The sequence below is a fragment of the Bufo bufo genome, chromosome 9, assembly GCF_905171765.1.
Source record: "Bufo bufo chromosome 9, aBufBuf1.1, whole genome shotgun sequence".
Classification (NCBI taxonomy): Eukaryota; Metazoa; Chordata; class Amphibia; order Anura; family Bufonidae; genus Bufo; species Bufo bufo.
The window spans coordinates 221,733,056-221,760,867 of NC_053397.1; the positions used below are offsets into that span (position 1 = coordinate 221,733,056).

General features: G+C 42.5%; 1 protein-coding gene across 1 annotated transcript in view; it reads left to right on the forward strand.

Moving 5' to 3' along the window:
• Window positions 1–24,121, forward strand: part of FYB2 (FYN binding protein 2) — a 38,509-nt gene extending 14,388 nt beyond the window's left edge. Inside the window, exons 10-25 of the mRNA XM_040408828.1 lie at window positions 5,978–6,063; window positions 7,340–7,377; window positions 8,266–8,291; window positions 9,019–9,051; window positions 9,969–10,056; window positions 10,153–10,312; window positions 10,657–10,783; window positions 11,457–11,494; window positions 11,876–11,936; window positions 12,264–12,332; window positions 17,887–17,912; window positions 18,903–18,972; window positions 20,839–20,910; window positions 20,993–21,065; window positions 23,251–23,413; window positions 23,992–24,121. Of these exons, the coding sequence (XP_040264762.1) occupies window positions 5,978–6,063; window positions 7,340–7,377; window positions 8,266–8,291; window positions 9,019–9,051; window positions 9,969–10,056; window positions 10,153–10,312; window positions 10,657–10,783; window positions 11,457–11,494; window positions 11,876–11,936; window positions 12,264–12,332; window positions 17,887–17,912; window positions 18,903–18,972; window positions 20,839–20,910; window positions 20,993–21,065; window positions 23,251–23,413; window positions 23,992–24,029 (1,168 nt within the window). The 3' untranslated portion in view covers window positions 24,030–24,121. The remainder of the gene's footprint in view (window positions 1–5,977; window positions 6,064–7,339; window positions 7,378–8,265; window positions 8,292–9,018; window positions 9,052–9,968; window positions 10,057–10,152; window positions 10,313–10,656; window positions 10,784–11,456; window positions 11,495–11,875; window positions 11,937–12,263; window positions 12,333–17,886; window positions 17,913–18,902; window positions 18,973–20,838; window positions 20,911–20,992; window positions 21,066–23,250; window positions 23,414–23,991) is intronic.
• The last annotated feature ends 3,691 nt before the right edge of the window (window positions 24,122–27,812 follow it).

The window sequence follows — 27,812 nt, forward strand, 5'->3', positions numbered from 1 at the left end:
CACAACCCCTTTAATACAGAAGCAGCGTCTTTCTCCTGTCCTGTCTTGGACTCCAGAGATTCAACAACTCATGTGACCTAGTATTGATTCACAGCTGAGCGACTGGTACAGTGTATCGGTTATGGAATTTCCTGAGATAACCACAGAAACCTATTTGTCTGGATTTCAGGCTTCACATTTACAAAAAAAATAATAATATATATATATATACGGCACCGCACACCTCTTATATCCGGTCATGTGTTCTCTTTTGTCATTTTCCTCATTGGAAGCAGATCACAATGAGGGCATCTTCCAGCTGTGTCTTATCTCTGCAGAGTTTGACACAGACCTCTTAGATTCCTCATTCTTCCATCATCCTCCTCCTCCTGGTGCCGAACATTTTTCCTGCTGCTACCCCAATACTGCGCCCGCTTTCAGGGTGTCTTGCAGATGGGTGGAAGACTTTAGGAACCGCTTGACAACCAGATTGAACACGTCTGCCATGTAGGGCGCATGGCTCAGACCTTCTTGATGCAGCGCCGACACCATGTTCTTCCTGTTGTCGGTCACCATGGTTCCGATTTTGCGTTGTCGCGGAGAGAGCTAAGATTCGATTTCTTGATGGAGGACACGGAGCAGTTTCTCCCCTGTGTGACTCCGTTCACCCAGGCAAACCAGGAGCAGAACAGCGTGAGAGTGATGAGAGGGGTCGCACATGGCTTGCATACATTACATGCCTCCAACATAATTCTTGGATCTCTACATGAAAATAATGTATTTGGTGTAAAACGCGCGAGAGGCATAGTTGGAGACATTGACTTCACAAGAGATACAGAGCAGCGGAGTTTGCTTTGAAATTAAAAATTTCACCACTATGTAATTCAGCCCATACAGCAAAAGGAGGTGTACAATCACCCATAAATTTTCAGAAAAAAAGCCAGTGTCACATAAAGAATTTCACCACTAAGTAGGTCGGTTCATACCGCCAAAGAAGGTGTACAATCACCCGTACATTTTCCTCAAAAAAGCCTGTGTGACATAAAAAATGTCACCGCAAAAAGGTCTTTACCACATATAACTGCACCGCTGAACGGCAAGTAGGCCCTTAATTTTTTCAACTTTTATACTACACAAGGCTTTTCAACATATAAGTGCAACGCTGATCGACTTTGCTATGGCTTTGCACAGGGAGCAAGAATGTTATGCTCCATTATGATGGAACTCTTGATCTTAAGAAACTGGACTTGGACTCCAAAGCAGATGCTCTCCTGTCATGTCTTGTGTACTGTGGAGATTGAATGCAAACTGAGCAGATAAAAACACATGAATGTTTTCAACTTACTGAAGCTGCTTGATTTAATTGTGAATAGATGGTAAAGGCAAAGTCTGCTGGTGTGTTGTCATCAGCGTCTTCCTTATGTTTACTGCAGTACCCACGACGACGTAATTCGGTCCATACAGCAAAAGAAGGTCTGCAATCACCCATAAATTTTCCCAAAAAAAGCCTGTTTCACATAAAAAATTTCACCACTACGTAATTCGGTTCATACTGCAAAAAGGGCATCACCAAATATAACTGCACCGCTGAACAGCAAATAGGCCCTTATTTTTTCTACTTTTACACAACACAAAAGGCTTTTCAACAAATAAGTGCAACGCTGAACGGCGAATATATTTTTATTTTGCCACTAATACACGGCTGTGATGGATACCACCCCTCGTTCCGCTTGACGTCAACTACGTCGAGCTCACGAGACGCTGTAAGGTCACTGGTTACCAAGATGTGACATTACGCCCTCCTGGAGGTGCATGTAAGGTCAGTTTGGTACAGTTTACACAGACACCTCCTGTCTATGCGAGCACAGAGAGGCAACAAGCTGAGAGAGCCTTTTCACTTTCTCAGCCCGGGTATACTGCCACCAGCTTCTCGTTTGATATAAGCCCGGTCCGCTAACGGGATTATATAGGGTGAGAAACCAGCCCGCGGTAGCTGATAACTAGTCCGAAACACGGACATGGGGATTCGTGATCGAGATACAAGACAGCACAAGATTAAATTATATATTTAATCACCTTAAGGGCACACTAGATAACACAATATACACTAAGAATATATACAGTGGTCTGAGGTTACAAATACAGGTAATATAGTACAAACAGGATTACACAAAGTACAAGTCAGTTACCGGGTAGATGAATGTTTCTTTGGGTTATGATTAGTTCTTTGCTGTATTTACGTGGAGGGAAGTGATGTCAGCTGGTTGCAGGTCCCTCTAAACACATGACACGATGTGACCCTCCTTCAAAGAAAAGACATGCCCGCTTGCTGGCACAAGCCTTTTAAACTGTAGCCGGCCCCTCCTCTGGGAAGGGTCCACTCCCCCTCTTCTGGGCTGGCATTAAATGACCCACAAAACCCTTTAGGGTTCATGGCTCCAGACCAGAAGGTCACAGGGAAATGGTTCTAGGACCAATGGATCCAACTGGGTTCCGGCTACAATTAGAGTCCAAGCATTGTGCCGTTATTGGGTTTCTGTGGGGAGATGTGTATATCTCCCCTCCCTGGCCTCCCACCACCACACTAAGACCATGGACATGTTCATCGTGGCCACTGGGACACAAATATGTATCCAGTTTGCACCTGTGATGGCCGGGCGATTCATAATTCCTTATAAATCGGCGGTTTCATGCTGTCTGCTAGATTTGATTGAACTGGGGAATGGCTTAGACCCCCTGCAGGGAGGTTTTCCTGCAGGATCTGTGCTGTCTGAATGGGGTGTGAAATTGTAAACAAAGGTGGCCTGCAAGAAGTTCTCTGCCATATGGCTGGGGCTTTGAAGCAGGGCCCTCCTGTGGAGTTCACTACCTCTGCTATCTGACAGCTGATGGCTGGTGTGGGAACATGTCTGACATGAAATAATAATCCATATTCCTCAACGGCAAATAGGGCTTTAGAATATATCACTGCACCACACAAGGGCAAATAAAAAAAATTTTTTGCCACTAATGCATGGCAAAAAGGGCTTGACATATAGCTGCACAGCACAAGGGCAAATAAGATGTACTCTTGAAATATTTCCTTGTAATAACCCCTATTAATGGCTGTATCAAACAGCACTTGCACCCTAATAAAAACGATTTGCAGTTATTACAGAGCTGTATAATGACAATTTGAATCCGCAGTCAGTGCAGCAAGGTGTAATAGGATTGTTCCTATTACCCATGCTGTACACTCCCCTACTGAAGCCTGTGCTACATAAATGCTGTGGAACGATTCCTCGCTATCCTCTCCCTGCACTTGTAAATCGTTTTTTCACTACAATCAAGTCTTTCCTAGCACTGTCCCTAGCGCCTGCAGGTGTCTCTCCCTGCACTACGTACACTGGTAGATGGCAGAATCTAAGATTTTATAGGGCTGTGACATCACAGGGCTGGCTGACTTCCGATTGGCTGCATGCATGGCATTATGGGTGATCCTGCTTTCCCAGAGTTCCTTTGTCCATGTCCTCACACGTGCAGCAGCCATTTTAGGAAAAAATGCAATTCGTTACCACGAAACGCGAGGAAATTCGCCTTCGGTGCGAATCAAATTTTACCTGAAATTCGAAACGTATTCCACTTTGTCAGCATTGATTCGCTCATCTTTACTCAGCACCTGCACATACCAAAAAAATGTTTCCATAATTTAGGTGAAGTGAACCACCTATATATGTTTCCCAGTAGTGATGAGGCCCCCACGGTGCCCTCAGTAATAATAAACGCTTTCTATAAGGTATCCCTATAGAGACCCCCGTGGTAATAAGGTTCCTCTATAATGCCTCAGCAGTTATAATGCCCCCTTTACTGCTCCCAGTAATTATAAGGCCAATATAATGCCCCTAGTAGTGATAATGATATGTAGAGATGTCCCGAACTATTCGCCGGCGAACAGTTCCCAGCGAACATCGCTTGTTCACGTTCGCCGCGGCGGGCGAACATATGCGATGTTCGGTCCGCCCCCTATACGTCATCATTGAGCAAACTTTGACCCTGTACCTCACAGTCAGCAGACACATTCCAGCCAATCGACATACCCTCCCTCCCAGACCCTCCCACCTCCTATCAAAAAGCAAGGACGGCAGCCCTCTTAGATTCCCATTCTGAAGCTGCAGTGTTAGTTAGAGCAGGGACAGTGCTGCTGAATTAATAGGGAAATCGTTAGCTAGGCCAGTGTTCTGTGTCCACTCCAGTCCTCAAAGACTCATCTGCTGTAAGGACAGCGTCCTGACAGCACCCCAAAAAGCCCTTTTTAGGACTGGTACATCAGTCTGCTTTTATTTTATTTTTTTCTATATATATATTGCAGTTGCCTGCCCATGTGTGAGAGGCCACAGGCCCACAGACTGTACTGTGTGCACACCACTCATAACGGGTGGCACAGCACCTTGCAGATAAAAAAGTCATTTAATTTTTACCCTTTAATATAATTGCAGTTGCCTGCCAGGGAGTGTCAGGCCCACAGACTGTACTGTGCCCACTGCCCACCACTCATATAGGGTGGCACAGTACATTATACGGCACACGCGCAGTGCCCCAAATTGGAAGTAAGAGGACCGACCAACCATCTTTTTCCATCTCCCGGTTCCTAAAATCTATTCCATAGACCGGCCCCTGCTAGGGGACAAAACAGAGATTAAACTGGTAAGAACAGATTTTTTAAATTTAAAAAAAAGAGGACAGCCTCTGCGGAGCTGGGTATTTTTTGGCCGCGTTACTGAACGCTCATGCACAATGGCTGTAGGCTCATGCGTCCTTTTGCGGAGGTGACAAACCTGGTCAGTCAAACCCAAGGCAACATCATCGACCTCATCCCATATGCGTTTTTTCTGGAGAGCACCCTGCGAAGAGTGCTGGATCAGGCCGTAGATGAGCATGAAGAGGAAGAGTTGTGGTCACCATCACCACCAGAAGCAGCCTTGTCGCCGTCGATTGCTGGACCTGCGGCAACGCTGGAAGAGGAGTCTGAAGAAGAGGAGTCAGAGGAGGAATGTGGCTTTGAGGAGGTGGAAGACCAACCACAGCAGGCGTCCCAGGGGGCTTGTTGTCACATTTCGGGGACCCTTGGTGTTGTACGTGGCTGGGTGGAGGAAGAGACCTTCAATGACGTCAGTGAGGACAAGGAACGGGACATGGCTAGCTTGGTATCCAACCTTGTGCAAATGGGGAGTTTGCGGTTGGGCAAATGGGGAGTTTGCGGTACGTTAAACGGGGAGTTTGGTCTGTCACTGTGAAGCGGGCGTAACCCTTACACTACCTGATCGATACAACATCATACCTGATCGTATACACACACTGGATGTTTTTAAAGCACGTTATTCCAAACAATTTAGGAATGTTAGGTGATTTATGCCCTTTATGGATTAAAACCCGACTCTGCGTCAACTACGTAATTTTCCATGGGAGTTTTGCCATGGATCCCCCTCCGGCATGCCACAGTCCAGGTGTTAGTCCCCTTGAAACAACTTTTCCATCACTATTGTGGCCAGAAAATTCGCCTGCCTATTAAAGTCTATGGCGGTTCGCCCGGTTCGCCAGTTCGCGAAGATTTGCGGAAATTTGCGTTCGCAAACGGAAAATTTTATGTTCGCGGCATCTCTAAAGATATGCAACCAGTAGTTATGTGCCTCCAGTAGTTATAATTCCCCCTTATAGTGTCCCCAGCATTTATAAAGGTCCCTTTGTTGTTCCCCCAGTATTCATGATGCCTACATGTAGTGCCCCAGTAGTTATTGTGCCACTAGTAGTAACAATTTAAAAAATAAATAAATAAATCTGAAAATGCAGGGCCCAGAAGCAATTATGGGCATTTTGAACAGCCAGGAGCCTCAGGCCCAGGACGACCACCCAAAATGCCATTAGTTACATTCACTAACAGCAAGCAGAGATTTTGAAAATGTATTGAAAAAAAAGTGGACAAACTCTTTAAGGCATTTAATAGTTTATAATTCCATTCCAGCCAGATGGAGTCGGATGAGAGTTTATGCTACGAGGACATTCTGAAGCTCAGGGAGTCATTATCCGACAGGGACTTCTATGACACCGGTAAGATACATTGTTGCGTGTGGAACAGCCTGTTATCTGTGATTACTGAATGTATCAGGGTCGTGTGATCACTAGGATTACAGACAACGTATCATCACTTAATGAAGATTAGGGCTTGTGATGTAACAGAAAACAGATGGCAGAGAAAGACCAGCACCACACGGGGCCCATGGTGAGAAAGGGCCCAACACTGCAAAACCGCTGATTCACTTCTCAGGGCAACTTTGTTTAGCTGTGGCCACCACTCGGGGGCGCTCTCTGCATGCAGACCTCATGAGAGCAAAGATCCCTGATTAAATCCATAGTGAGGGAGCTCCCCCTAGTGGTGGCTGCAGGCAGAGAGTATTATACCATGACTGTGTAAAGGGAAGCAGAAAATATGGAGCTCTGACCCTATAATATTAGGACATTATTATATATGATGGTATTAACACAAACTTCTGATTTTACCTGATATCATTGGATGTTTATAGTAAATGTGGGAAAATATTAGTAGATGTGAAGGCATCTACAGTGTATAATAATATAATATACCGGACGCTCCCACCACTGACCTCTATCTACCCTATAATAATATAATATACCGGACGCTCCCACCACTGACCTCTATCTACCCTATAATAATATAATACACCGGGTGCCCCACCACTGACCTCTATCTACCCTATAATAATATAATATACCGGACGCTCCCACCACTGACCTCTATCTACCCTATAATAATATAATATACCGGACGCTCCCACCACTGACCTCTATCTACCCTATAATAATATAATACACCGGGTGCCCCACCACTGACCTCTATCTACCCTATAATAATATAATATACCGGACGCCCCACCACTGACCTCTATCTACCCTATAATAATATAATACACCGGGTGCCCCACCACTGACCTCTATCTACCCTATAATAATATAATATACCGGACGCTCCCACCACTGACCTCTATCTACCCTATAATAATATAATACACCGGGTGCCCCACCACTGACCTCTATCTACCCTATAATAATATAATATACCGGACGCTCCCACCACTGACCTCTATCTACCCTATAATAATATAATACACCGGGTGCCCCACCACTGACCTCTATCTACCCTATAATAATATAATACACCGGGTGCCCCACCATTGACCTCTATCTACCCTATAATAATATAATACACCAGGTGCCCCCCCCATTGACCTCTACCCTATGATATAATACAATATAATCTGAATATGAACTTCCTGCTTATAATGAATTCTATTATATTTTATCCTAGACCCGGTGAGCAGCCTGGAGACTGCCTATGCCTCTGAGGTGAGGAGACCCCCTGGGGGGTGAGGACTATTGTAGGGGGCAACAAGTTATTAAATCCGCTATAATCAGTGAGCTCATGATGGTGGCGTGTACTATCTGATTTCATGTTATGGAGGGGGCACTACACGTGGGGGAGACGGTGGCTGCACCCCGTGTGGCTTCTCCCTGACCCTGCACAGGACTTCTCTCCATTACCATGAGGTAGAGAACTGGTCCCAGGGTCCTGGAAAAACCCAGCTCCATAATCATTGTCCACTTTGATCTTTGCAATGGGGCCCCCATTTTCATGTATTGAGGGGAGAATATGTGGCCTTGCCAAGGCACCCAACTGCAGCACGTGTCATTGAAGGGGTTGTGCCATGAATAAAGTTATCCCCAAGAGGGATAAGGATGTGATCAGTGGGGTCCAGTCGCTGGGACCTCCACCTGGTACTTGCTTTTCTATAAAGAGTGAATGGGGCAGCAGCACACCCGCTCGACCGGCTGCTCCATCCCTACAGGTTCATGGAACCATCATTCCTAATAGGCCCCCGTTCACTGGACAGTGTCCTTTTCGACAGATATACAGCGGTATACTTTACCTTTCACCGGCTGTATGGACGGCGGACTTTGCTGAGGATTTCACCATTCTGCATTGATCCAAGAATCCACTTTTTTGCAACTTTAATAAGTTGTGGATTTTCTGCCCACTAAATAAACCCCTATCATTTCCACTGTGTGAGAACGTGGCCTTTGTCCTCCTTTTGTGACACGTTCTTATGTCATCGTGCTTTTTATGTCCAGAAGCTCGGCATGATAAGAACGCGTCCGTCCACATTCTGGAAATTCTCCAGCAGTTCATTTCCTTGTGTCTTCAGAACTAATATTTTCTACTTTTTCCTTGTAAAGGTCTCTGTCAGTAATAATGAGCGCAGGTAAGAGTCTCAGAATTCACATCGGTTTTTGTGTTTTTCATAATGTCTCCAAATGTTGTTTTGCAGAATTTTTATTTATTTATTTATTTTTGGTTCAAAAACATTCTAAGGGGAAGTTAAGAATAAGAAAATCATGGTCACCTCCAGAAACAGCACCACCCCTCTCCTCAGGCTATATGTGGTATTGCAGCTCGTTCTCACCAACAGAGGTGAGCTGTAATACCAGACACAGGTTGTGTATATGGACATCCTGGAAGGGGGACGGCAGACTCGTGTCGTCCATATATTGCATGCTTTCATCTGAATCGCCAACATGTAATATCGGGGTGGCCACTACAAGGGAAGCATCCGGCTGCCTGCAGATTTCCTGGCAAAATCGGCATTTGCAGGGAACATTGAGAGCTGGACCTGCGATGACCTCATTTTTTTCCCCCTACAGTTTGCTTTGGTCATCCGATATTCCAGAATATTTCATAATCTGGCACCTAGCTGCTCTTCATGATGGTGAATTAAAGGAATTTTATTGGATTTCAGTGCAGAATACACTTTCCTTTTAGGATTTTTTTTTTTTTGTATTTTTCATACAACTACACAGGTTACTGTACTACTAATGCTGCCTGCATGCTGGGAGTTGTAGTTTCCCAACAGCTGGAGACTACTGCTCTGTATTATGTTCCTATGGCTTGTCTTCCTTCATACTGACTCCACCTGTATTCTGTTTCCCCAGCAATAAATCGTCTGTCTCTGAAGGATATTACAGGTAATGCACATTGTACAGGGCAGAGTTGCCCTTTATATTTATGAGCCATATCCTCTAATAAACATTTTTTTCATAAGGTTATTATTGAATAGGAATCAGAATGTGACATTATTTACATTGCTTTGTTTTAAATGTATTTATTTACACATGTTGGTGTATTTTTGTCCAACTGGCAACATCGAAAAAAAAATAAAAAATAGTAATATTGCAATCCAACACTGGCCATTAACCCTGTCACAATAGATTATAATAGTCAGCTTTGCTGTGTAGCCTGGGACAGAGTCATTTCATTATCATTAGACTCAGTGGTGTAACTGTTTAGCTACAAGGTGCTTACTGTATAACGTCGTACACCAAACTCTGCATGCAGGAAGGGGTTAATGGTACCTTCCCTGGTGGTCCAGGAGGTCCAAGCAGCATCCTTGTTTTAAAGCCACTTTTGGCTTAGGTAAGGTATTGGCTCTCCTTAAAGAGACCAGCCCTGTATGGAGACTTACTGGCAATGTTAAGTGGCTCCCTATGAGGCAAGACAAATATCCATCCATAGACAGCTGTTTCGGGATTCTTTCCTTTCCTCAGTTTGGAGTAGGATTTTGGCCGGCTGAGTGCGATGCGTTGGATGTAGCTCTCCATCCGTGGACTGTTTATGGGATGGATATTTGTCTTGGCTATTGTCCCAAGACTTGTTAAAACCTCAGATTTTGATTTCACAGGGAGCCACTTCCAGAAGGTGGTGCTAGATATGGTTCGCCTTCCTTGGGATATGCCTCTTTACAAAGCCACCTGTGGAGATGGCGGCCCCCATGCAGCTGAGCAGCAGGCTGTATGTCTGTCCTGGTTTCTTTCCTTTGGGGTTAGAGGTCATCCATTGCTCAGTTTCATTGTTACAAGTGACCTTTCAACTTGTAATCCTCCAGTGCTGACATGGACGTCTCCAACGATTCGTTCCAGAAAAAGGAGATTAAAATAAGAAAAAAAGGGCAAACCTTTAGAACAAAATTCAAGGTAATTTGAAAACCTATCACAATGTAAAATAATCACAAATTTATGGCTGGATGCTGATTGCCTAAAGACTCCTGTAATGGTTTATTAATGCATTAGATTTCGGGTCAGGAGAACATGTTATACACTTCCGTAATTCTAGAAGATATTAACCCTGGAAAACACCTGCTTCCAGTGAAGAAGGGGGACACAGTGGAAGTTATTCGGTTCATGGACTGTCCTGCAGGAAAATGGCTGGCCAGGGATGTCCAAGGAAACTGTAAGCAATGGAACAGACCGAGCCCGGGTCACGCTCCCTTCCTCCATTCTGCCAGTGCCATGCTGCTGCCCACCGCACAGTCTGCAGCCTCTCCTGGGCCTTACACCTGTAATGTGTCCCTCCAGCATCCTGCCCACAACCTCAAATGGTCTTTATTATGGGATTTGTTATGGGGAGCCTCTGCCCGCAGACAGTGATTTCTATAGTCAGTATGGAGGACAGACGCCAAACTACTTAGAGGTGATAGAAGGGGATGAGCGTAAGGTTATGGGGCGGTGGGTATGATCCCCGGTGTGTGCCGGAGTTTCTCCTTAAACCATCTGCATTATGTGTATTTTTGACAGATGGATTTGTTCCTGTGGCCAGTCTGCAAGTCTTCCATGAAATTAAGACTTTTAGCCATCAACATCTCGTTATTCTTCCTACCGACCCCGATGTCCACACTGACGTAGAAGTCAGGCCAAAGGACAGGTGGATAAAATATTCTGCTATTGTAATTACATATTTAAAGGGCCGTTGACGATGAAGTAGCTATTAGGGTACATGCGCACGTTCAGGATTCATGTGCGGAGAATCCGCAGGTGTTCGCAGGCAAATCCGTGCGGTCAATCCGCATCAATTGGTGCAGATTTGAATGCGGATTTGGAAGTGAATGAAATAAATCTGGTCAGGAAAAATAAAAATAAATTGACAAGCTGTGGATTTTAAAATCTGCACCGCAGGTCAAAATCCGCACGGACAAAAATCTGCATCGTGTGCATTGAGAATTTCAAATTCTCATAGAATGCAATGTACATGACCTACGGTGCGAATTTTCCGCACGCAAATCGTGATCGTGTGCATTTAGCCTAAAAGTGCAGCACATTAGGGCGAGCTGCTTATCTGTCTGCATACAACTGTCTCCGGAGGTTCTCTGCCTCTAGACATTACATTAGGGAATGGCTACTTCAGCAATGCTCTACTTTATTCAGCATGTCATGTAGTTGCATCGTATTTCACGCTCATGTGTCCACATGGGGGCAGTAGTGTCCTCACTTTAAGAAAAGCATCATGGAGTCCATCGTGTATTTTGTATAGATTTTTTGCCACTATGATGACTTAAGAAGGGAAGCATTCTGTGTATTCTTATATTTTTCTCTTCTAGTGGGGCCAGAGCAGACTTCTTGAAGACCCCGGACAGTTGTAAGTGTTAAAGTGCTTCTAACGTTTAGCGCGGAGAGCCGTAACGAGCGTCTTTCTCTGAAGGACCCTGGACAGCCCATTCATTTCAATGGCCAGGGTGTAATGCTTCAGATCTCCTGTGGTGGCGCTGCAGAGAAATAAACGCTTGCTCCCAGGTTGTCCCACAGATGATAGTTGATCGCTGAGGGTCCCAGCAGCAGGACAACCTGTGATCTGCTTAGCTATGGAGACCCTCGCCCACAGTGGACAACCCTTCTAAAGAGATGGCTCTCTGCCTACCTTCTAGCTCAGGTTTTTGCACTCCATCGGGCGTCTCCAGTTATAAATCTCTCCTCTCAGGAACTTATGCTGAAAAGTCTAACCTCCCGATTCTTGCTTCAGATTCTGCACAATCAGACGACCAATATGACGACATCGGCAACATGAGCCAAACCTCAAACAGGTGAGGAGCTTCTTCAAAGGTTTCTTCAGTGTGTCCTTACAATGCCAGTGAAATAAATCCGATCCAGCATCTTTATAGACATCTGTTGTGCTGCTCCACTCACTGCAAGCAAGCAGAGCTCCTGAAACTGCTCCAGGATTAAAGCACAAATTATTTAAAAAAACTGGTAGAAACTTCCCTTTAGCTGCAATAAAGGTTGTCCGGCCTCGTGTGAACATGAAACAAAGAGCGAGGGCTCCAGACACACGGGGTGGATGGTGCTGCGTCATACGGACCGCGGTTCTGTCGTCAGGACTCCGCCATTGATTCTGTCTTCTCTCTGTTTAGTTCTGGTGGAAAAGGAAAAGTGTTCGGGCAATTATTCAGGAAAGACAAATACAAAAAGCAAGAAGCAGGGTAAGTGTCCGATATGTACATGAGACGCAGGGTAAGTGTCCGATATGTACATGAGACGCAGGGTAAGTGTCCGATATGTACATGAGACGCAGGGTAAGTGTCCGATATGTACATGAGACGCGGGGTAAGTGTCCGATATGTACATGAGACGCGGGGTAAGTGTCCGTTATGTACATGAGACGCAGGGTAAGTGTCCGTTATGTACATGAGACGCAGGGTAAGTGTCCGATATGTACATGAGACGCGGGGTAAGTGTCCGATATGTACATGAGACGCGGGGTAAGTGTCCGATATGTACATGAGACGCAGGGTAAGTGTCCGTTATGTACATGAGACGCGGGGTAAGTGTCCGATATGTACATGAGACGCAGGGTAAGTGTCCGATATGTACATGAGACGCAGGGTAAGTGTCCGTTATGTACATGAGACGCGGGGTAAGTGTCCGTTATGTACATGAGACGCAGGGTAAGTGTCCGATATGTACATGAGACGCGGGGTAAGTGTCCGATATGTACATGAGACGCGGGGTAAGTGTCCGATATGTACATGAGACGTGGGGTAAGTGTCCGATATGTACATGAGACGCGGGGTAAGTGTCCGATATGTACATGAGACGCGGGGTAAGTGTCCGATATGTACATGAGACGCGGGGTAAGTGTCCGATATGTACATGAGACACAGGGTAAGTGTCCGATATGTACATGAGACGCGGGGTAAGTGTCCGATATGTACATGAGACGCAGGGTAAGTGTCCGATATGTACATGAGACACAGGGTAAGTGTCCGATATGTACATGAGACGCAGGGTAAGTGTCTGATATGTACATGAGACGCAGGGTAGGTGTCCGATATGTACATGAGACGCAGGGTAGGTGTCTGATATGTACATGAGACGCAGGGTAAGTGTCTGATATGTACATGAGACGCAGGGTAAGTGTCCGATATGTACATGAGACGCAGGGTAGGTGTCCGATATGTACATGAGACGCAGGGTAAGTGTCCGATATGTACATGAGACGCAGGGTGAGCATGCAGTATAATTATGTGTAACATAAGATGCCATTACATTGAGGTGCCATAGACGGGCAGGGACGGATCTGGTGGTTTCCTCCTTACTGGACAATGTCCAAAGCATAATGAACCACAGCGGCCAAAAAATACTCCCTTAGGCTCCATTCACACGTCCATAGTGTGTTTTACGGATCCGCAAAACACGGACACCGGCAATGTGCGTTCCGCATTTCCGGAGCCGGTCTGCACATTGTGCGGCCCCATAGAAATGAATGGGTCCGCAATTCCGTTCCGCAAAATGCGGAATGAAATTGCGGACGTTTGAATGGAGCCTTACTGTGCCTAAAATATTACTGCCAAACACTTAACAAATACCAGTGCCTGAGCATAATGCCGTTCAAAATAAAATTGCCAAACAGTGGCAACCTAAAAGTACCCAAGCAAAATGACTTATAAGAATACTATGTGGTAATAAGGGTACTTTCACACTAGTGGCAAGGAACTCCTGCAGGCTGTTCCGGCGGGTGAACAGCCTGTCGGATCCGTGCTGCCGCTAGTGCATGCGTGCCCCCGGACTACTGCTCCGGCCCCATTTACTATAATGGGAACTCCGCCCCGCCCCCATTATAGTCAATGGGGCCGGAGCGGTAGTCCGGGGGCACGCATGCACTAGCTGCAGCACGGATCCGACAGGCTGTTCACCCGCCGGAACAGCCTGCAGGAGTTCCTTACCACTAGTGTGAAAATAGCCTAATACTGCTGAACACTGCACGATTACCAGAACCTTAGTGTAAAAAAGAAAGTGTGTGTGTGTGTACACTGCGTGCAGAATTATTAGGCAAATGAGTATTTTGACCACATCATCCTCTTTATGCATGTTGTCTTACTCCAAGCTGTATAGGCTCGAAAGCCTACTACCAATTAAGCATATTAGGTGATGTGCATCTCTGTAATGAGAAGGGTGTGGTCTAATGACATCAACACCCTATATCAGGTGTGCATAATTATTAGGCAAACTTCCTTTCCTTTGGCAAAATGGGTCAAAAGAAGGACTTGACAGGCTCAGAAAAGTCAAAAATAGTAGAGATATCTTGCAGAGGATGCAGCACTCTTAAAATTGCAAAGCTTCTGAAGCAGTGATCATCGAACAATCAAGCGTTTCATTCAAAATAGTCAACAGGGTCGCAAGAAGCGCGTGGAAAAACAAGGCGCAAAATAACTGCCCATGAACTGAGAAAAGTCAAGCGTGCAGCTGCCAAGATGCCACTTGCCACCAGGTTTGGCCATATTTCAGAGCTGCAACATCACTGGAGTGCCCAAAAGCACAAGGTGTGCAATACTCAGAGACATGGCCAAGGTAAGAAAGGCTGAAAGACGACCACACTGAACAAGACACACAAGCTGAAACGTCAAGACCTGGGCCAAGAAATATCTCAAGACTGATTTTTCTAAGGTTTTATGGAATGATGAAATGAGAGTGAGTCTTGATGGGCCAGATGGATGGGCCCGTGGCTGGATTGGTAAAGGGCAGAGAGCTCCAGTCCCGACTCAGACGCCAGCAAGGTGGAGGTGGAGTACTGGTTTGGGCTGGTATCATCAAAGATGAGCTTGTGGGGCCTTTTCGGGTTGAGGATGGAGTCAAGCCTCAACTCCCAGTCCTACTGCCAGTTTCTGGAAGACACCTTCTTCAAGCAGTGGTACAGGAAGAAGTCTGCATCCTTCAAGAAAAACATGATTTTCATGCAGGACAATGCTCCATCACACGCGTCCAAGTACTCCACAGCGTGGCTGGCAAGAAAGGGTATAAAAGAAGAAAATCTAAAGACATGGCCTCCTTGTTCACCTGATCTGAACCCCATTGAGAACCTGTGGTCCATCATCAAATGTGAGATTTACAAGGAGGGAAAACAGTACACCTCTCTGAACAGTGTCTGGGAGGCTGTGTTGCTGCTGCACGCAATGTTGATGGTGAACAGATCAAAACACTGACAGTATCATGGATGGCAGGTCTTTTGAGTGTCCTTGCAAAGAAAGGTGGCTATATTGGTCAACTGATTTGTTTTTGTTTGGTTTTTGAATGTCAGAAATGTTTATTTGTGAATGTTGAGATGTTATATTGGTTTCAACTGGTAAAATAAATAATTGAAAGGGTATATATTTGTTTTTGTTAAGTTGCCTAATTATTAAGCACAGTAATAGTCACCTGCACACACAGATATCCCCCTAAAATAGCTAAAACTAAAAACAAACTAAAAACTACTTCCAAAAATATTCAGCTTTGATATTAATGAGTTTTTTTTTGGGTTCATTGAGAACATGGTTGTTGTTCAATAATAAAATTAATCCTCAAAAATACAACTTGCCTAATAATTCTGCACTCCCTGTATATATATATACTGTATAATACGACATGGACAAAATTGTTAGTACCTTCCATTAAAGAAAGAAAAACCCTCAATGGTCACTGAAATAACTTGACAGAAGTAATAATAAATAACATTTACTGAAAATCAACTAAGGAAGATAAGACAAACTAAAACCCCGGCCTGGACAGAAAAGATGGTTCTCATAACTTAATATTTTGTGGCAATCCCTGCAATCAAGTGATTTCTGGGACTCCCTGTGAGACTTCTGACCTTGGAGTTCACCTCTAATCTCCTTGGAAGTTGTTCTGGGCTCTTTGTTACCATTGGTATTATCAATCTCTTCAATTTGTCATCAGTTTTCCTCTTGCAGCCACATCCAGGGTGGTTGGCTACAGTCCCCTAATATGTGCACCTGTAGTAACAGGAACATCAAGCTGTTTGGAGATTTTATAGCCTTTACCGCCAAAATGTTTGTCTATAATTTTCTTTCTACTCTCTTGAGACAACTCTCTCCCTTTAGGGTGCTGGCACACGGTGCAGTTCTGACATGCATTCAGGATGCGGTTTTCAATTTAGCCAGTTTAGCAGCCTCCTTAAACCCCAGTGTTCTGCATGGTGGGAATGATTTAATTAATTTCAGCTCGCTACAATAAAAAAATGCATCCTAACTGCATGTCAGAACAGCGCTGTGTGCCAGCACCCTTAAAGCCCTGTTCATCATGACCCCAAGCAGCACCCTATAAACAGGCAGACTGACTGACTACAAGTCTGAAGAACCTGTGATGCTAATTACAGGATAAACCTTAGTTTAAAGGACAACTGTCACATTTTGACCCTAATTTCAATTTTCATATATGTAGTTACTAATAACATGATATTCCAGAATCGGTTACTATTAGACTGACTTACCCCATATTTAATAAGATTCAGCCCTTAGCAACCAGTCTGCATAAAACTGCAATCTCACTATTCAGTTAACATGGCCGCCACTGCCCTCACCCTGAGGCTGATCCCGCCTGCCCTCACTAGCCAGTAACAATAGCCCCCCAAAAGTGTCAGTAACCAGAGCCCTCCCCCCTAAAGGGTTAATCTCCTGCAGCACAAAGGGGTCCTCTTACCACATGTTGCTCTCATTTATACACTGAGCAGACGGCAGATCTCCCTTCCCTGGTCTGCACTGCTCCAACTCTGCATTCTCCAGCTCTGCTGAGTGAGGGAGCGTCTGCCAAGCGCAGGGACAGGGAGAAGTGCACACAGCGCAGGCACTGTTATCAGCTGCTGGGGAGGACCTGGCTTTAATCATTTTCTTACAGTCCCTGGCTGTCAGTAATGTGACCTTGCACGCTGCTGCGTGCTTCTGCGTCCTAAACACAGAGGACGGACCTGCATAGCAACCTGATTTTAAGCAAGTAGGCAGTAGAGGGAACTAAACTGTTGAATTAAGGGGTAATTAATTACACAGTGAAAAGTTTAAATAGGGCCACCAAGGAGATATTAATCCCCACAATCCAATACAAAAAAAATAAATAAAAAATGACAGTTATCCTTTAACAAATCCCTATGAACAAATTATTTTCTAGGGGAACCTGTCCAGGCCGATGTCATTGGTTTGTTTTATAAATTGTTCTGTTGAACCACAATTCAGAAGAAATGTCTGATTTTCATTAAATTCTTATTTATTATTACTTTTGTCCGTTTCAAGTGATTTCAGTGACCATTGAGGGTTTTTGTTTTCTTTAATGGAAGGTACCAACAATTCACCCACTTGTGTATGTATGTACCTGTATGCATGTGTATGTATATATGTATATGTGTGTGTGTGTGTGTGTGTGTGTGTGTGAATATATGTATATGTGTGTGTGTGTGTGTGTATATATGTATATGTGTGTGTGTGTGTGTGTATATATGTGTATATATGTATATGTGTGTGTGTGTGTGTGTGTGTGTATATATGTATATGTGTGTGTGTGTGTGTGTATATATGTATATGTGTGTGTGTGTGTGTGTGTGTGTGTGTATATATGTATGTGTGTGTGTGTGTGTGTGTGTGTGTATATATGTGTATATATGTATATGTGTGTGTGTGTGTGTGTGTGTGTGTGTATATATGCGTATACACATTACATCAGTCACATTATATGCTTCTGTCATCACTGATGTGGCTTTATTTTTTTCAGATATGCTCCTGTACTTCCTAATATGAGTGAGTATCGTATCTCCATATGACCTTGTATTCTCCATCTTCTGTCCTCGTCTCGCGCGCCTTATCTGGATAGGAGACCCTGTGCTAATCTCAATCCATTTATTAGGAAATGATTACTACATCGGGAATAAACCATAATCATGTCAGTTCTTCCATTTTGAAAGCAGAATGGCGCAGTTTGCTATATACCAGGGATGCTCAACCTGCGGCTCTCCCAGCTGTTGTAAAACTACAAACTCCCACAATGCCCTGCTGTAGGCTGATACTGTAGGCTGTTCGGGCATGCCTGGGAGTTGTAGTTTTGCAACAGCTGGAGGTGGCAACAGGTCTGAGCATGCCTGCTATATACAAAGCTAAACAAAAAAATAGTGGAAATGTCTACCAGTAGGGGGCGGGTGTGGTACCTACATGAAAGAAAGGAGGCCCCTTAGAAAAGACCAAAATGGCCCTCATCAACTATTGCTGTATCCGAACCTGATTTGCTTGAAAAGTTCATTAAGAATATCGGCTCCATCCTACTGTAAAATGTATGGCCTCTGCAGAGGTCTTTCCGAATTTTCAGCAAATATCGCAAGATTTATTTCATCTTGCCTCTATCACGCGTCACTTCGTTTATTCGCATAAATTACTGCATCAAAATATAAAGCTGAACTCTGCTTTGTGCCTCATTAACAAAACCAGCTTCATATTTTGATGGTAGCACAATCAGCAGGAAGAAGAGAATGGCCGGTGACGGGTATTCTGAGAGCGGGAATGGTAGGGATTGCTTAGGTCAATATTCCAGTTTTCCTTTATTTTTACCCTGTTCAGAGCTTTTAGGGTTACTTTTTCCCTGGATTTTTCCCATTTAGGTTTTTTCTCTTCTATTTCCTGGCATTGTCTTCTATGTCTCAGTGTAATCTGGCGCCACCTGCTGCCCAGATCCATGCAGGATACATTTGCTACCGTGAAAATTACATTGTAACCACTTATTGTATTCATCTCCCACAGACAGAACCACATCACAGGAGGGGGGAGACAATCACAGTCGCACCTATGTCATAAGTGACCAGTATGAAAGGTAATTGTCTACAGGGAACATATATATATATATATTATATATATATATATACACACATCCTCAACATTGAGATTACAACATCAGAAGGACCAGCTATAAGATTATAACAATCGAGGCAGTAGCAGGTGTCACTAAGATCTGCAGATGATGACATTTTCAAGCACCTAGCTCCAATCTGTGACATGGGGGAACAGCATAAAAGCTAACCTGAAAACAAAGTTGTTTTAGCCACATGAAGCCTCAGAAATCGGATTACGTTGTGTGGGGGATGATTGTGCGATGCCTCCTGTTCATCGATGTGTCAGTTATCACTTGTCATAAACTGAGAGGGACAGAATCCTTGAGCTGAGAGGCCTTGGTTTATCACCGCGCCTAGGCTGAGATGTCAGCACTGGTCGGCGTTCTGTGTCCCGGTGGTTGGGAGAACGATGATTAACTGGAATGACAGCAAGAGGAGCAGAGAGGAGAACATCTGCCCGGATTGATCATCTGATTAGAAGAATGGGCCCTTAGTGATCCATTCTGTACTGCAAGTGGAATTGTCACATCCCAAGCCTAGGGCGGCAAACAACATCTACACAAACCAATCAGAAGGCGTCTGCATGACATTGGCTACAAGCCAGACGTCAAGCTTCAGGTGAACACTGACCTCACTCCACTGCTCTCAAAGGCTGAAGTGGGAGGCTGGAATGGAGGTCTGTCCTCTTCACTGATGAGTCACAGTTTTGTCTTGGAACGCAATGCTAGTTGGAGATTGGTCTGGAGACCATGTGGGTGGAACCATGAAGAGGTCTTCACAAGGGAGCATCACACCAGTCCTACTTCTGGGATTGTAGGTATAATTGTACGGTAGCGGGACTCCTCTAGCCTTCACTTCAGTTACTAAAAGCTTGGTGTTGCATGGATTTTGTCATGGAAAAAGTGGTCCGGCCGTTTCTCAACGTGTCCAGAGTTGCTGTTCTTCCACAGAACAACACCAAGTGCCATGTTACTTAGCCTAAACGTTCTACGATGACCTGCAGCGACTCTGGACTTGTCTCCCATCGAACTCATATGGAACGTCATTGGTTGGCTACTGCAAAGGTTGCTGCCAGCCGCAGATCTTGATGATTTGCATGCCCAAGTGCATTCAGCGTGGCAGAACATTCCTCGGACAACCATTACTAACCTCACTTATAGCAGGCACGGTGTGTAAGTGCGTGGGTTCTGCACAGGGGCTCATACTCATACTGAATGAATCGAGATGTTTTGAATATTTTGTTTCCATTTTTTTTTATCATTTGCAAATCAATAAAGGGCTTCTGTCATCAGGAACATTGTTATTAAACTGGCTGACTTTACACATGGGCCTCCGTTTATGTTGAAAATGATCTTTTATTTTAAGCAAATGAGCCTCTAGGAGCAATGGGGATGTTGCCACTACTAGAGGCTCTGTTCTCCCTCTGGCCGCTCCCTCATCATTCAGGCAGGATGATGTGAACACTATCTGGCCATGTCAATCAACATGATGAGGGCGTGTCCAGAGCAGGGCGAACGGAACCTCTAGGAGTAGGGGCAACACCCCCAATGCTCCTAGAGGCTCATTTACGTAAAATAAAAGTTTATATTTCACAAAAACTGAGGCGCATAAAAAAGGGACAAGGACTGTAAGCTTCAGCTGATATCAGCACATGTGTAATAACATTGTTCCTGATGGCAGAAGTCCTTTAACATATCTATCGACCCTGTGATTTCCATAATTCCACGACTTTTCCGTCTTCGTGTTGCAATTTCAAATACTGTACATACAGCATTTCTATCATTTGTTACATGTCACTAAACCGTCTGTAATGTCAGTACACCGATGGTTTTTATTTTCTATTTAAGAACAAAGGAAGAAAAGGCTCCTGGATGGAAAGCAGTATTTCACAAAAATAAAGAACAAAAAGGAAGTGAAAAGTATGTGCATGAGATTATCTATCTATCTCATATCTAATCTTATCCTATATTATCTTTTCTAAAGACTAATTTTCGTTTCCAGACCATCTACCTCTGCAATATCAGGACCGAAGAAAATAGCCAAAGAAGAGAAGCTATTCCGTGAGAAATTCAAGGTTATCTTCTCATATCATTCATTTCAGTGCAGATCAGCAATTACAAGTAGAAAAAGTTATGTACATGTATGTGACACAATCTTATTTTATATGGAGTGCGATAACTCAGGACCGTTTTATCTGCTAACATTCTCTGAATTCTGATCTTGAAATTGTCAATATAAAAATATCCCCTGACCTCATCTGTTCATGGACAAAACTCACAGACTGAGCTTAAAGAGTACATAGGAGGTAGTTTTATAGTAGTTATATTCTTGTACATAGGAGGCAGTATTATAGTAGTTATATTCTTGTACATAGGAGCAGTATTATAATAGTTATATTCTTGTACATAGGAGGCAGTATTATAGTAGTTATATTCTTGTACATAGGAGCAGTATTATAGTAGTTATATTCTTGTACATAGGAGCAGTATTATAGTAGTTATATTCTTGTACATAGGAGGCAGTATTATAGCAGTTATATTCTTGTACATTGGAGCAGTATTATAGTAGTTGTATTCTTGTACATAGGAGCAGTATTATAGTAGTTATATTCCTGTACCTAGGAGGCAGTATTATAGTAGCTATATTCTTGTACATAGGAGCAGTATTATAGTAGTTATATTCTTGTACATAGGAGCAGTATTATAGTAGTTATATTCTTGTACATAGGAGGTAGTATTATAGTAGTTATATTTTTGTATATAGGAGCAGTATTATAGTAGTTATATTCATGTACATAGGAGCAGTATTATAGTAGTTATATTCTTGTACATAGGAGCAGTATTATAGCAGTTATATTCTTGTACATAGGAGCAGTATTATAGTAGTTATATTCTTGTACATAGGAGCAGTATTATAGCAGTTATATTCTTGTACATAGGAGCAGTATTATAGTAGTTATATTCTTGTACATAGGAGCAGTATTATAGTAGTTATATTCTTGTACATAGGAGGTAGTATTATAGTAGTTATATTTTTGTATATAGGAGCAGTATTATAGTAGTTATATTCATGTACATAGGAGCAGTATTATAGTAGTTATATTCTTGTACATAGGGGCGGTATTATAGTAGTTATATTCTTGTACATAGGAGGCAGTATTATAGTAGTTATATTCTTGTACATAGGAGCAGTATTATAGCAGTTATATTCTTGTACATAGGGGCAGTATTATAGTACTTATATTCCTGTACATAGGAGGCAGTATTATAGTAGTTATATTCTTGTACATAGGAGCAGTATTATAGTAGTTATATTCATGTACATAGGAGCAGTATTATAGTAGTTATATTCTTGTACATAGGAGCAGTATTATAGCAGTTATATTCTTGTACATAGGAGCAGTATTATAGTACTTATATTCCTGTACATAGGAGGCAGTATTATAGTAGTTATATTCTTGTACATAGGAGCAGTATTATAGTAGTTATATTCATGTACATAGGAGCAGTATTATAGTAGTTATATTCTTGTACATAGGAGCAGTATTATAGTAGTTATATTCTTGTACATAGGAGGCAGTATTATAGCAGTTATATTCTTGTACATAGGGGCGGTATTATAGCAGTTATATTCTTGTACATAGGGGCAGTATTATAGTACTTATATTCCTGTACATAGGAGGCAGTATTATAGTAGTTATATTCTTGTACATAGGAGCAGTATTATAGTAGTTATATTCATGTACATAGGAGCAGTATTATAGTAGTTATATTCTTGTACATAGGAGCAGTATTATAGCAGTTATATTCTTGTACATAGGAGCAGTATTATAGTACTTATATTCCTGTACATAGGAGGCAGTATTATAGTAGTTATATTCTTGTACATAGGAGCAGTATTATAGTAGTTATATTCTTGTACATAGGAGGCAGTATTATAGTAGTTATATTCTTGTACATAGGAGCAGTATTATAGTAGTTATATTCTTGTACATAGGAGGCAGTATTATAGCAGTTATATTCTTGTACATAGGGGCAGTATTATAGTAGTTATATTCTTGTACATGAAAGTTGCTAAATAAATTTGAAAAATTATGATTATTTCTAGGACTTTTCTACTTTTATTTGCAGTGTTAAACCAAGACACTGAGAGATTCAGGGTTTGTTATGTATGTTGATATTGTAACTTTTCCACATCCTGAAGGCCTTCAGTCTTCTTTCCATATCTGAATCTTCTTGTGTTGTCTACATCTATTCCAGTACACGGGTGAAATAAAAGTTATTAATTTTGCCATCATCAATGACCTGGCTCCACACTCACCAAAAAATAAACTGGAAATCGCTGTGAAACCAGGAGAAACTGTTGAAATCATAGATATCACCAGTGAAAACCAAATTATTTGCCGAAATTTTGCTGGAAAATGTGAGTACCGGTAGTTCTGATTGTCTCTTTTTGATATCATTATAATGAAGAGGACGGCCAGGATGTTGTGGCTAAACATCCACTGGAGTTTCTTCATCCACAATTTACATACCTCAAGGGGGGGGGGGGTTAAATGTACCACTTTTGTGGCGTAAAAAAGGGGCAAGTACCATTTTTTTATGACTATTTCATAAGCCACTTGTGACATTTTGTTGTGAGGGCCAGTCCTCGGCACTTTCTGAAAAGGGGCTTGGGAGAGGCCAGCGGGTCTGACGCATTCATCTTCATTTGAGCTTGTGTTCAGCAGCGCTGAACGGCCATACGTTTCATTCCGGTGCATGGCCTGCACCGCATCATAAATTAGGCGTGTCCTCCAGCTGCGCAGGGAATTTCATAGACAAGCCTGTAACTCTGGTAAATTCCTTCTATGTATGTATGGCATAAGTAGGGCCTATTTTGGTTTTAAATAGGGTGAGGACCCTTTACTGGGAATGACACATCATAAAGTAATGTAACATAAAATGAGTAATATAACTGGACGATATAATAGTGCAGTAATGGCTGTTCTCACCTTCCAGATGGCTACGTCCCGATCGAGTATTTAAACTTCAGGTAAGTAAAATCCTGAGCCAGAAATTGTGATAATTGTGAGTTTTTGAAATGTATAATTAGGTCATTTCTGAGTAAAATTAATGACATTTCTCTTTTTTTGTAATTTCACTTTTAAATGTTATCTATTGGGTTCCAGAAACCTTTCTGCTGCTGCAATCTTCCAAAAACAGCACCAAAGCCATCTGCAGGTTGTGTGTGGTATTGCACCTCAGCCTCATTCACATCTATCCAAGTTACAACCCAGGATTTTGGGGGGTACTATCGCTCCCTGCAGAGAACGCCTTAATCGGCATGGGGCGACTTGTAGACCATACATGCTCCTCTAGAATTTTGAGAAGAAAGGGATGCAATTGAGCTCCTAGCAAGCCTTGCCTGTAATGTAAGGCAGCTCTCCCATGGCCAGGGATGGGGCTGTTTTTTTGGAAGAAAGTAGCCAAGCTTTTCTAACCCTGGAGAACCCCTTTAATTTGTAGATCAACAAAAATAATATATATATTTTTTATTTTTTTTTGCAGTTTAGAAAATTGAGCCTAAAAGTTTGAAGATCAACCCTTGATGTTAAAAAAGATGACGGCTCTTGTATTATCATCATCATCATCATCATCCTTCATCACTTACGAATTTCAGAAATCTCTACACAAGCTCTTTGTCCTCTGCCCCTATGCGGGTACAACTTGTCAGTTTTAGAGGAAAATTTTTTGAAAAGACCAAATAACTCTCTAGGTCAGGGATGCCCAACCTGTGGCCCTCCAGCTGTTGCAAAACTACAACTCCCAGCATGCTCCAATAGCTGTGGGCTGTGCTGTCATGTTGGGAGTTGTATTTTTGCAACAGCTGGAGGGCCGCAGGTTGAGCTTTCCTGCTCTAGGCTAAATTTTTGGCTTTTTTATTTTGCCATGTAGAGTCTTTTTGAAGGAACGGTATGTGCGACGCTTCCAGCGGAGACGTTGGGTCTAGTTCACACCGTGCAGTTTTGATGCAGTTCTTGCTTTTCTGTAATCGTGCACATGAAAAGTTCACTGCGGAAATGAGAGCGGATGTCCACATGTGCATTATTTGCAAGATTTGGGAAATCTTTGGTGGAAGGTGTAGACTTTAATATAAAGCACTGTTTATATTTATCGGACGAATATCAATTTGCTAAATATTTTGTAGCGAATAATAAAATTACATTTCATGCTGTGAAATCAATGTTTGTTGGTGTTTTTGCTACAATTTGTATCCTTTTGAGTTTGGAAGGAATAACTGCAGTAGTCAAACTATATTCAAACGCTGCATTTAGTGCAGGTATTTGCTATATTTCTTGCCAACAAACGCCATTCAGGTAATCAATATGAGAATACGAAGTTTGCTACAGAAATGTGTTTTTTGTTTGCAGTGGGGTCTTAATTTGAAGCATCTTTTGTTATTTTGGCAGTATGGTCCAAAATGCATTTTGTTCTAGATGTGATGTTTTAAGGGAGAATTTTTCTCCATTGACTTCAAAGGAGTGTAAAAACTGTTGAACGGCAGTGTGTATTTTCATATTCTGTTAAGCTTTCGCCCATGGAACTGATGAGAAAAAATGCTTGAAAATGTATATATTTTTTTTCTCTTGCATTTCATATAAATATTTCTTCTCCTGCTATTGGGACAAATAAAAAAAAAATGAAACAAATCAACACTTGCATGTTGCATAAAAGCATCTTGTGAACACACACTTAGGTCTGCATTTTGAAATGTGTTTTTTTTTTAACGTTTTTTTTTTTCTTTCTTTCTTGTCTCTTAGGCTAATTTTCCACACTTTTTGTTTAGGCTACAACAGTACAGCCAGGTGTCTATACAGAATTATGAAAAATGAGCCATTTGGTTTGTGGCTATTTTATGGCATTTGTGTGGTCAGCTGAGTTTTTTTTCCCCCCAAATGCAGAATGCCTGTACAAAAAAACTAATTTCTAAATAAAAAAAGTCACTAAAACATCAGAAAATGCTTCAAGATTTGAGAAACTGCGGGTATTTCTAGAAATTTTTATCACTGTCTGTACCAGCCTCTGTTCACATACATGTTGCAGATTTTTCCCACTTAAAACAATGGACACTGCACAGAAACCAACGGACTCTATTATAAGTCAATGGAGTCCAGTGGTCACCACCATTGTCAGTAATGCAACAGATTCAGCACTGCATCATGGTTTCTGCTTAGGACAGAAATAGGGATGCAGATGTGAACTGAGCCTTACATTGGTTTACAAGCTAAAACAACTGAACTAAATTGAGGGGGGAAAAAATGTAATATATATATATTTTTTTAACATGAGATCTTTTCAGTTGGGAAGGTGGCACTGACCTAAGTGTATACATGCACAGACTTCTAGATCAGGGATGCTCAACCTGCGGCCCTCCAGCTGTTGTAAAACTACAACTCCCACCATGCCATGTAGGGCAGTCTGAGCATGCTGGGACTTCTAGTTTTGCAACAGCTGGAGGGCGACTGGTTGAGCATCACAGTTCTAGAGAATACTTCCCATATTTCTAATAGATCGAACATGCTGTAAACTACAGAATGTTTACATTAAAATGTAAAATTTTTAAGATGTAAAACCATCATTGATAGATGCATTTAAGAAAGAAAAAATCTTCTCAATGTTTAATGTTTTATATTTTTTGCATTATTTTTCGCATATTTGGTTAAATTTTATGTGGCTTGAATACAGCTGAATATGAAGGGGGACATTTTTGCACCAAATGAAAACTCCGAAGAATAAATATTTAGAAAATAAAATAATTTTACAATTTTACAAAATCATAAATGGAGACTAGAACGGACAAATGTGTGCTGAAGATTAACACGCAGACGGCACGGTCTCGTCACACTGGTTTATTGAAATGATGTGCAGATAATTTTGATAAATACAATATATGATCACTGGAAATATATGAATAAAAAAAATCTACAAGTCAATAATAAATCTTCTAAGCTGTATTGCACATATCATTGTATCTGAGCGCTCTATATAGTCAATATGATGCCACACGCGGGTTACAAGATTGTCATAAAGTGTTTAACACAAATGGTAACAGACGCCTGTACAAATCGGGAGAATCTAAGACTGACCACATGACAGCGAGACGAAACAACATGGCCACCTGAGCTGTTGTCGGGTGGGGTACATAGGAGACTTTGCTCATTGCAGCCTCAGTCAGCAGTTACATCCACACCAGCTCAAGCTTCCTCTGGGGTGGCTCAGAGTGGACACAGCCCCGCCCCTGCTTAAACATATCCCAGCGCATCCTACTTTCTTAAAGGGTCATGGGACACTAAACCAGAACAATTTTAATCTGACATATCAACAAGTGGAAATATTTAAATCCACAAAAGACCTTCCTCCTCTTCACTGTATGATAATCTGTCACCAGCGACCACCCTATCCAGTTGTAGGCAAGTAGCTGTAGTTCACCTGACTAAAACACTTATTTTTTTCTTCTGTTGATTTGAGGCTCCATTCTCAAGTTATGATACTTTATCTTTAAAAAAAAAATTGGTTTTTAGTGCAATGAGGGCATCACCATTGCTCCTGTTGCACCTAAGCTCCACTCCTTTCTGTGAACAGCCCCTTCCTCGCTGCTTTGATTGACAAAGAGGTAGTGGCAAAGAGAGGGGCCAACCACAGAAAGGAGAAGAGCAATAGTGATGCCTTCATTGCACCAAAGGCCTAAAGGGGTTGTCCGGGTTCAGAGCTAAACTGGACATAACTCCTTCTTCGCCCCTCCAGCCCCTCTGAGTGGAGCATCGGAGCATTTCATAGGT